Here is an 11487-nt window from a genome sequence, read left to right on the forward strand (position 1 = left end):
CTGTGCTCCGCAACAAGAGAGGCTGCCGTAGTGAAGAGGCCCGCGCGCTGCGATGAAGAGTGGCCCCCGCTTGCCGCAACTAGAGAAAGCCCTCGTACAGAAACAAAGACCCAACACAGCCAAAAATAAATATAAAAATAAATGAATAAAAATAAAAGATTACCAAAAAAAAAAGGCACCTCAAACATCCCTGGAACCATGACTGCCTGGAGAGAGGTGCGTTTTCCCAGACTTCTCTCAGGAGGTGGAAGAAATACTCTGCTAAGCCACTTGGGTGAGGGTGGCAAGTGGGATGTGCAGGGCATTTCAGAAGATGTAAGTGCCGATAAGTGGCTGGCCAATTCTGCCAGCGGTAATGAAAGCGGTAATGAAATTAGCGGTAATGAAAGACCGCTAACTGCCTTCCAGGAGGGTGGGCCCCTGTAACTTTTGCATCTTTAGAATTTTGTACAATGTGCAAGTAATTACTTATTCCAAAAATTAAAATGTTAAGAATTTAGTTGACCAAAAATGTAAAAAAAAAACTGTTTGATCCATCACTTCTCCAGAAATAATTATTTGGAAAAGCAAGGTGTCATTTTTCTTAGGAATACAATTGACCTAAAGAATAAGCCAACCAGGGGCCCCTCCAGGATTCTTAGGGCCCCACCCGCAAGCCAAGGCCAAACTCCAGCCAGGAGACCCTTCTGCCTGCAGGTGGCTAACCTCTACAGGGAGCTCAGGGTACTGGAAAGATGCAAACTCCTGAGAGGCGGTCGTTTCCTTGGACTCTAGAATTCCTGCAATTATGAAACTTTTGATGATTGGTTCATCATCAAACATAGGCTGCCCATGTAGGTATTGGAGTCCAAGGGCAGAGTCTCTTCAGGTGCTGCCAAAGAGCTAGAGAGGAGGAGTGTGGTCATTTATTATAGTCCCCCCGATCATCAAGCACAGAATTAGATGAAATCTAGACGGATGGAACTGGGTTATTTTGGGTAAGTCTCTTCCTGTCTTTGGAAAACAAGAAGTTGGGCTCAAGGTGGAATAATAATTGGCTGCATTCTCCAGGCTCCCATCCTGAGTCCATGGAGACATCACAGTTGTTTTGGGGGCTTTCCGCCCATTCTCAACTGCCCTGGGTACCCACAACCCATTGACTAGATTAGGCATTTGAGATAAAATCTTTGCCATCATAAAAGACGACTTCTAATGACACTTCCAGCACCCCTAATTTCTGAGTCTGATAGACCCCAGGCTCCTGGACTAGTAGTCTATTTGGCCCCCGTTCTCTGTGCCTAGATTCCGTGTAACTACCAGGTGGTAGGTACTTAATAAACGTTTGTTTGTGTTTACTCATATGCACAAGTTTATTAGTGTATGGACATAGTCCACAGAGAAGAGGGGCATCTCAGATAGTGGGGACTCTGATCCCTCTTCTTGCCCATGGTTCCAGTACCTTGACCTTGCCTCTGCGTTCCAGTGAGGCTGGGAGGCTTCAATGTGTCAAAGTGGGGCTAGTCAATTACCATTCTGTGAATCACCGCTTGGCCTTGGCCCCTGTGGCAGCTCAGAAAGAGCAGCAAATTGTGCCCTGTTGGATATGAAGGAGGAGTTTTCCAGGGACAGGGGAAGGAGGAGGGAATCCAAGGCAAAGGGAAAAGCAGGCACAAAAGCATGGAGGCACGACTGGCTGTGGCGGCCTTAAGAACTGCTGAGATGCAGACATGTGGGTGACTCAGGCACGGTGAGTGGGGGAGGGAAGGAGGCAGCAAGGGAGCAGCTGGAGAGGGGGCTGGGCCACAGCGAAGTCACTGGGAGTCACAGAACAGCTCTGGAGAGCATCCGGCCACTGCCACGAGTAATGGAGGACAGCAATGAAGGTGCTATGTGCGTGGGGAGGAGGGGCCAGCTGGACACGACCCTTCTCTCCCCTAGCCTCGTGGCTAAGAAGGCCCTCTCTCCTGCAGGGGATGTGAAAGGAGACCTCCTGGGGCCGGCAGTCAGGCTCAGGAGAGCTGAGAGGGCTCTCAGACAGCCAGGGGAGCCCCGGGGAACTGGGGCAGGTGAGCATCGCACTTGAAGCTATGCACGGGGAGAGGGTGCAGGCAGCAAACAGACTGTTTTGAACTAGGAATTAGATTCACGTGGTGTAAGATACAAAAAAGCCACAGGACCAAAAGGCAGAAGAGGTAACATGAGGGGGTGGGAGCAACCTCTGGGCCAGTTTCCTTTCCTAATAAGTAAAATAAAACTAGGCCCCCAAATTGAGGTCAAGCCTTTCTCCTTGGGACCAAGAGAATGGACAGATGCTCCTGAATTTGAAGAGCACCAGCCTGCGTGAAGTCAGGAAGGAACCACGCAGGCAGAGAGCAGTCAAGCCCCAGGTCTGGAAGCAGCGGGAGGAGTTTCAACTCCCCCTCCAGGAATTGCAGTTCACCCTGGTTGCTCTTACTCCAAAAACTTAGGAAAGGAAAAAAAGTAGGAAAGAATTAAGATTCCACACCTGGCAGTTTTAACTTACAAAAAAAGTATTTATTAATCTAATTTTCCTTCTCTTGCCATAATCCAGAAGCATGACGCTGACGGCCTGACATATCAGTGTGAAGTTGTCGAAAGCCCCACCAGTCACTGATTCCAAAATCCCATGACTGGCCTTTGTTAGGCAACAGGACTGCAGTTACAGCATGGTTTCAAGTCCACACAGGAAGCCCACCAACCCCAGGGTCTCCCACACCTGCCATGGCTCACTGGGTGGGTTGTGGAGCATGAGAATCAACAGCACCGAGCAGACGGACCGAGAAGGCTTCGGGCAGAACACTGCTGCGAAGCCGGAGCTGTCCACCCGCAACGCTGCTCGGTCACAGGCCTGGTTCCCTGGGAAGCATCTCTCTTTGGCTGAGGGTCAGAAGGCTGCACACCCAGATCGCCCTGAGAAGCAGTCCCCACACACCAACCCGAGCCTGAGCCGCCATCACTGTCTTTCCAGCGGGTCCGCCCAGCCCGCTGGTGCTACTGCTGCTTGTGTGGAAGAGCCTTCCTGGGTGGTGGGAGCTCCCTGTGGATCAGGGTGAGTCCGCAGAGGATGAGGAAGACTCCTCCCCACCACAAGACCTCCTGGCACTCTCCATACAACACAAAACCCAGGAAGGCCTGCAGGACAGAGACAGCTGTGAGGCTGGGCAGGCACATGCCCACAGGATGCGACCACAGTGGGTGGGCACCACATGACTCCCCTGTGGCTGAGTGCCCTCCTAGGGTGGGAGGAAAGGTCTGGCGCTGGAAGTCTTGGGCCTGAAACCCATCTGTTACCTTCAGCGTATCTCACCTGGAGAAGTGGGGAGGGTACCTCCTCACAGCATCGGACCGAGCAAAGTGCACAAGAAAGCCCAGCAGAGGCCGGCAGCCAGGCCCAGCACACAACTGGTCCACCAAGTCCTCCCTGCCTGGACTGCAGGGCTGAGTGGCTCAGCCCCACCTGGGAGAGAAGAACCTCGACCCTCCACAGCTCCTGCCTGAATTCACAGACCCCTGAGGAGCAGCAAGCAAGTAGGCTTTTGACAGTTGGACTTCATCCCCATCTAACTTGAGAATTCCTCCAAGTTAGAGATTAGAGGGGCAGCCACCAGGAGTCAAGACACAGCCCAACCTCTGCTTCAGTTCCTGGCCCTTCTCCTATGTAGAAGCAGGGGTTGCCCAAGGACAACCCACCCAGAACCCTCCCAGAGCCCAGGTTTGGGACAGAGAAACTGTACGCTCAGGCTACTCACCGAGCTGAGGATATTTGAAAAAGTCACTGTGACAGATGCAATGGCTGAAGACATGGAGAAACTGAGGCCCCGGCTAAAGAACGTCCACATCAGAGAATTGGTGGTAGCCATCACAATAATGCCTAAGACGCAGAAGCCCACGTTCACCTGCAGGAGAAAGTGTCACTGCAGCCACGACCAGCCCTGGGCAGCATGACCGGCAGACCCCTCACAGCAGCCAGGGTCATGGTTACTGCTGGCAGCCGGGCCACCACAGCCTGGGGGTCCTCAGAGCTTTCCTGCACAGGGCTTCACTTAACCCTCAGCAGGGCGCACACCCATTTAACAGCTGAAACAACCTCTATTTGGCCATCTTGCCAGCCACGTGACCTTGGGTAGAAGTAAAATGCGAATCTTCTATTGAACACCAGTCCCTTATTGGCCTCACAGTGACGAGTGCATGAAGTTCAGTCTCAGCAGGCCAAGTGGTTATTGCTCAGTCTGAGGGATGAGTAAATCAGGGGCAGAGTCGTCACTTCCCGGGATCAGGTAAAGCATGAATTAGTCGTCTCCCCACCCCCACCCCCATTCTGTGAAGGCTAAAACCCACTCAGGCCGGTCCCACTGGGCATTCTTGAGCTTTTACTCTGTACCAGGCCCTGTGCTAAGTGTTTTAAGTACATTTTCATTTATTCCTTAACTTCATTTTACAGATAAAGAACCTGAGGCATTAAGTAACCTGCCTAAAACGCCACAGCTGTGGGGAGCCACCAGGATTCAGGCCCAGGAAGTGTGGCTCCATGATCTAAACTAGGACACAGCCATGCCTAGGGAAACCACACGGGGGACTATTTGACTGGTGACCCCAGGCATCACTTGGAGAACTTGCAGATATTTTTCTTTTTTTTTTAAAGGAGAGCACTGAAAGAAGAGAGGATCTTTAGAAGCCTCCTACACAAAGGATATGCAGACCCCTTGTTTGGTTTTGAGTTATAAACCTGCCTGCAGACAGAGCTGCTTCTCCTGGGGATGGTGCCCATCTACACCTCATCCTCTTACTTCTCATCAGCAGGTGAATATACAGAGTCTTAAGGATGGAGTGTCTCTGTATAATTTACACAGAAGCATTTTATGTGCCAGTGCCAGCCTGCTTATGTAAAGGCTTATGACGGTCTGATGCACAACTGAGAAGACTAGAAAAACCTCATGGCTCATAGTCACTCATCTTACTTTGGACCACTTACTCCAAGAATTACACCCAACAGGATACCAACCTCGAGCATGGCAGCTCCCACTGGATTAGCTTAAACCTAAAGAATCAACCTGTCTACTGTCCAGGTCAGGGCCTAACCCTGGGTTGCAGATGCAATGAAATCTCTTTAACAAGCAGAAGGTGGCCTATGACTCGCGATGGGAGAGGCAAAGGTACGCCTTTAGCAGACATGGGGAGGCAGTTAAGGAGTTCTCAACATCGGGGTTATGTCCAGAATGTTTCTCTCAGTCTCCCTTATACCTAGGATATCCCAAATTCCCAAGTTTCCGCCAGCAGGGGAGACCAGTCAAAACAGCCATTAACTACGGAGTTAAAGAGATGGGCAACAGGTGTCTCACCTTTACAGTCACGTGGAGAGAAATGTTCGGGCACAAAGGGCTTAAAATGAGAGGTAGAGAGTGGATGTGGAAGGTGTGCGTCTTCCCCGAGAGTGAACTAGCCCAATCGGAGGACAGATTCTAGGTCCCAGATAAGGGTACAAGCCTCAGTCCCCGAAGTCTCTTACCACCTACAATGGACGTGGGTTGGGCGTGATATGGAGTCGAGGGATGCCTTCCTGCCCACGCTGTCAGTAGTGCCCGGCTGCGGAGTGGGCCAAACAGGCCAGCGCGGGTGAGGCGGCCCCCCTGTGCTCCCAGCCCCGCTCCATCCCGAAGCCCCGCTGCCCCGCAGCGCCCCTCCTGCCCCGGCCCCACCCGCCGGCCCGCCGCAGCGGCGCCCCCGGCTCGACCTCGCTGCCGAAGGCCAGCTTGGCGGAGGCGGCAGCCAAGGCCCCGAACGCGCCGGCGCACAGGCAGTTGAACACGCCCCAGAAGCGGCGCCGCATCGCTCCCGCCTGGAGGTGCGGGGGGAATCCGGCGGAGGCGTCGGGGTAGGCAGCCGCGCACACCCCTCCGCCGGCGACCTGAGGCCTTCCCTCCATGGTGCCCGCCACCACCTCTCCGTGCGCCAGCCGCGCCAGCCACCGGCTGGGCCGAGATCGCTCCGCGATTGGACGGCGGCCTCACGTGACGAGACGCTCACGCGAGAGGGGTGACCAATTGAGGCTCCGCGAGGGCCTCGAGGGGCGGGGCCGCCGGCCGAGCCAAGGACAACCTTCTCCCGAGGCTGGCCGGCTTTCCCTGTTACGTTTAGGCTTTCCGAGGAGCACTGCTGGACTGGTGTCCAAGGCTGACTGGTACTGTGGTTGCTGTTGTAGAATAACTCTTCGCTGCCTAGCAGTTTCAATCCTTGTCACTCGGTGTGGTCCAGCATCAGCTTCCCGTGGGAATATGAGTAAAACGCCCAATCCCAGGCTCCGCCCCACATCCATTGAATTAGCATATGCATTTTAGCAAGACCCCCAGGAGTCTGGCCTGCATCTTCTAGTTCGAGAAGCGCAAAACGTAGAGATACTTTGGCAGAGGGCGCTAGAGACCGGCAGATTCAGCGAGAAATTGGGGGCTGGGGGGTAGGGATGGTTAGGGCTTTTTTTTTTTTACATCTTCATTGGAGTATAATTGCTTTACAATGTTGTGTTAGTTTCTGCTGTCTAACAAAGTGAATCAGCTATATGTATACATATATCCCCGTGTCCCCGCCCTCTTGCCTTTCCCTTCCACCCTCCCTATCCCACCACTCTAGGTGGTCACAAAGTACTGAGCTGATCTCCGTGTGCGATGCAGCTGCTTCCCACTAGCTATCTATTTTACATTTGGTAGTGTATATATGTCAATGCCACTTTCTCACTTTGTCCCAGCTTACCCTTCCCCCTCCCCGTGTCCACAAGTCCATTTCTCTACCTCTAAGTCTTTATTCCGGTCCTGCCCCAGATCCATCAGAACCTTTTTTTTTTTTAGATTCTGTATATATATATGTGTGTTAGCATACTGTATTTGTTTTTCTCTTTCTAACTTACTTCACTCTGTATGACAGACTCTAGGTCCATCCACCTCACTACAGATAACTCAATTTCGTTTCTTTCTATGGCTGAGTAATATTCAATTGTATATGTGCCACATCTTCTTTAACCATTCACCTGTCGATGGACAGTCAGGTTGCTTCCATGTCCTGGCTATTGTAAATAGTGCTGCAATGAACATTATGGTACATGACTCTTTTTGAATTATGGTTTTCTCAGGGTATATGCCCAGTAGTGGGATTGCTGGGTCATTCGGTAGTTTTATTTTTAGTTTTTTAAAGAACCTCCATAGTGTTCTCCATAGTGGCTGTATCAATTTACACTCCCACCAACAGTGCAAGAGGAATCCCTTTTCTCCACACCCTCTCCAGCATTTATTGTTTGTAGATTTTTTGATGATGGCCATTCTGACCGGTGTGAGGTGATACCTCATTGTAGTTTTGATTTGCATTTCTCTAATGATTAGTGATGTTGACCATCTTTTCATGTGTTTGTTGGCAATCTGTATATGTTCTTTGGAGAAATGTCTATTTAGGTCTTCTGCCCATTTTTGGATTGGGTTGTTTGTTTTTTTAATATTGAGCTGCATGAGCTGTTTATATATTTTGGAGATTAATCCTTTGTCCGTTGATTCGCTTGCAAATATTTTCTCCCATTCTGAGGGTTGTCTTTTTGTCTTGTTTGTGGTTTCCTGTAGCCTCTCTGCTATGGTTGGGGTTGAGTTCCTGTCTTGATAGTTGTTTGGCATGGGGCGTCCAGCACTGGAGCTTGCTGGCCGTTGGGTGGAGCTGGGTCTTAGCATTGAGATGGAGATCTCTGGGAGAGCTCTCACCGATTGATATTACATGGGGCCAGAAGGTCTCTGGTGGTCCAATATCCTGAACTCGGCTCTCCCACCTGAGGCTCAGGCCTGACACCAGGCCAGAGCACCAAGACCCTGTCAGACACATGGCTCAGAAGTAGAAAAGGGAGGGAAAAAAAGAAAAAAAAAAAGAAAATTATTAAAATATAAAATAATAATAAGAAAAGAAGAGAGCAACCAAACCACTAAACAAATCCACCAATGATAACAAGTGCTAAAAACTGTACTAAGATAAACATAAAAATCAGAAACAAATCATTTGCAGACAGCAAACCCCAAGTCCACAGTTGCTCCCAAAGTCCACTGCCTCGATTTTGGGATGATTCGTTGTCTATTCAGGTATTCTACAGATGCAGGATACATCAAGTTGATAGTGGGGATTTAATCTGGTGCTCCTGAGGCTGCTGGGAGAGATTTCCCTTTCTCTTTTTTGTTCCCACAGCTCCTGGGGTTCAGCTTTGGATTTGGCCCCGCCTCTGTGTGCAGGTTGCCCTCAGGCAACTGTTCCTGCCCAGACAGGATGGGGTTAAAGCTGCGGCTGATTAGGGGGCTCTTGCTCATTCAGGCTGTGGGGAGGGAGGGGTATGGAAGTTATAATTGGAATGTGGGGCGAGCCTGCAGCAGCGGCCAGTGTGACGTTGCAGCAGCCTGAGGCTCACTGTGTGTTCCCTCTGGGGAACTTGTCCCTGGATCACAGGACCCTGGCAGTGGCGGGCTGCACAGGCTCCCAGGGGTGTGTGGATAGTGACCTGTGATTGCACACAGGATTCTTGGTGGCTGCAGCAGCAGAGTTAGCATTTCACGCCCATCTCTGGGGTCCAAGCTGATAGCCGCGGCTCGTACCTGTCTCTGGAGCTCTTTTAGGCAATGCTCTGCCTTCTGTGGGCAGACAGGGAAGGAATCCCCTCTCCTAGTGCACCCTGAAACAATGGTCTCTTGCCTCTTAGGCAAGTACAGACTTTTTCCCAGACTCACTCCCGGCTAGCTGTGGCACACTAGCCCTCTTCAGGCTGTGTTCACGCAGCCAACCCCAGTCCTCTCCCTGGGATCTGACCTCTGAAGCCCGAGTCTCAGCTCCCAGCCCCCACCCGCCCTGGTGGGTGAGCAGACAAGCATCTCAGGCTGGTGAGGGCCGGTCGGCACCTGTGCGGAAATCTCTCTGCTTTGCCCTCTGCACCCCTGTTGCTGCGCTCTCCTCCGTGGCTCCGAAGCTTCCCCACGGCCACCCACCGTCTCCCCCAGTGAAGGGGCTTCCTAGTATGTGGAAACTTTTCCTCTTTCACAGCTCCCTCCGGGTGGTGCAGGTCCTGTCCCTAATCTTTTGTCTCTGTTTTTTCTTTTTTCTTTTGCCTACCCAGGTATTTGGGGAGTTTCTTGCCTTTTGGGAAGACTGAGGTCTTCTGCCAGCGTTCAGTAGGTGTTCTGTAGGAGTTGTTCCACATGTAGATGTATTTTTGATGTATTTGTGGGGAGAAAGGTGATCTCCATGTCTTACTCCTCAGCCATCTTGAAGGTCCCCTAATTAGGGCTTCTGACAAATCAAATGGCGCAGATGGATACAGGCTCATTGTAGGAAATTTAGAAAGTATAATTAGAAGAACATGTCATCCATAATCATCCTGCTCAGATAATCAGGATTACCATTACTTCCAATTCCCAATGCACTTAAATACTTGTAAAATGTTTTTGTTTAAGAAGTATACATTTGTTTGAAAATAAACTACTGTTTAAGTATATAAAGGCCTACTTCTGCCCTCCAGGAAAGTCATTGTTCTTACAGGTCTTCTTCTCTATGTATAATTTCATATATAGTACACGTTAAAAAATAGTTCATATAGGGCTTTTCTGGTGGCGCAGTGGTTGAGAGTCCGCCTGCCGATGCAGGGGACATGGGTTCGTGTCCCAGTCTGGGAAGATCCCACGTGCCGCAGAGCGGCTGGGCCCGTGAGCCATGGCCGCTGAGCCTGCGTGTCTGGAGCCTGTGCTCCGCAACGGGAGAGGCCACAACAGTGAGAGGCCCGCGTACCGCAAAAAAAAAAAAAAAAAAAAAGTTCATATAATATGTATGGGGCTTTTTTTTCTAAACCTGATTTCACAGTGCACATACTGTCCAGCAGCATTCTTTTTTTCCATTCAGTAAGTTTTCGTGTTAGTCCTTATTTGCCATCCTCTCTCACAAGGTGGCTTTGTGGCTCCAATAAAAGCATGGATAACCCTGATAACTCCTATGTGGTACAAATTGTCCTATTTTGCAGTTGAGAAAATTGAGGCTCAGAGAGGCACTGTGCCACTGAACAAAGAGCTGTGTGAACCCCAGCTCAAAGGTGATCCCAGCTCTTATGTTACTTGGAACCTACAGGAAATCGAATTGTGTTGCACTGGATCAACTCTGCATGCACTATAAAGAGTTTTCTTAGAAGAAATGATGCCTCTACTAGCATTAGCAGTTGAGCATCTCAGAGCCACCACCTATGTAAAGCAGACTCTGCTACTCCCCTACCTTTGCACCACTCCTGTGGTTGTGTGTTTGTTTCCCTCTTAGCCTCCTAGAAGGCAAGGGCACATTTATTTCTTCTCTAGGTCCCCAGCACAGGGCCCTGTTCTGGTGATGATGGTTGAATTGATGCCATCTTTGGACACTCTGCTGGGAAGTGATTTCTGTCTCCTGGACAAATCTACTGTGTGCATAAGTATCACCTGCTAGCAGTCTTGTTAAAATGAAGATTCTGATTCAGGTCTGGAGCTGGATTGAGGTTCTGCATTTCTAACAGACTCCCAGATGATGTTAATGCTGTGGGGCAGTGGGGACCATACTGAGTAGCAAGGCTGTAATTGATCATTGCCCTCAGCGCACTCACAGGCCTTGCAACATACTTGCCTCCTTCACCGGGCTCCATCAAGCAGATGCTATGCACGTTTTCTCTTTGTTCCTGCCACAGTGCCCAATATTGTGACCAGCTCATGTCCTTGCTACAGATGTCTGACTGAACAGACTATGATTTGATTATAAAAGATGAATAAAATTTTAAAACTTGCTGACAGCCTCATGGTGCAAACTAGAGCACCCTGAACTGGGAGTGTGGTAGGGGAGGAATACCATATCCCACATTTATTTAAAGAGCAATGAAGGGCTTCCCTGGTGGCACAGTGGTTGAGAATCTGCCTGCCAATGCAGGGGACACGGGTTCAAGCCCTGGTCTGGGAAGATCCCACATGCTGTGGAGCAACTAGGCCCGTGAGCCACAACTACTGAGCCTGCGCTCTGGAGCCTGTGCTCCACAACAAGAGAGCCCGCGCTCCACAACAAGAGAGCCCACGCTCCACAACAAGAGAGCCCGCGACAGTGAGAGGCCCGCGCACCGCATTGAAGAGTGGCCCCCGCTTGCCGCAACTGGAGAAAGCCCTCGCACAGAAACGAAGACCCAACACAGCCAAAAATAAATAAATAAATAATAATTAAAAATGAATATCTGATTAAAAAACAAAGAAAACAAACCTCAAAGATGGCTTATGGACAAAACATGACCTATTGAGTTCTGGGAGACCCATTCAGACTCTCCCTCACCTTCAGGAGCTAAAGTTACAAACTTAAGAGGCCTTAAGGGCCAAGCTGGGAATTTAAATATGAGAACCACCCCACCCCCAACCCCTTGTGCGACAAGAGGGGTGGGTGTGGCCTGTGACAACCTAGGGAGTGCATGTCTTGTCTCTCTTAAGCCTTCAC

At 50.5% G+C, this 11487-nt stretch overlaps 1 protein-coding gene across 1 annotated transcript; it reads right to left on the reverse strand.

Annotated features, from left to right (window-relative positions):
- Window positions 1-2492: 2492 nt before the first annotated feature.
- Window positions 2493-5923, reverse strand: TMEM42 (transmembrane protein 42). The gene is made up of 3 exons (XM_060164051.1): window positions 5732-5923; window positions 3750-3896; window positions 2493-3132 (listed from the first exon to the last, which is right to left on the reverse strand). The coding sequence occupies exons 1-3, from the start codon at window positions 5921-5923 to the stop codon at window positions 2992-2994; spliced, it is 480 nt and encodes a 159-aa protein (XP_060020034.1). The 3' UTR covers window positions 2493-2991.
- Between the last annotated feature and the right edge of the window lie 5564 nt (window positions 5924-11487).

Source organism: Lagenorhynchus albirostris, chromosome 10, assembly GCF_949774975.1.
Source record: "Lagenorhynchus albirostris chromosome 10, mLagAlb1.1, whole genome shotgun sequence".
NCBI classification, from domain to species: Eukaryota; Metazoa; Chordata; class Mammalia; order Artiodactyla; family Delphinidae; genus Lagenorhynchus; species Lagenorhynchus albirostris.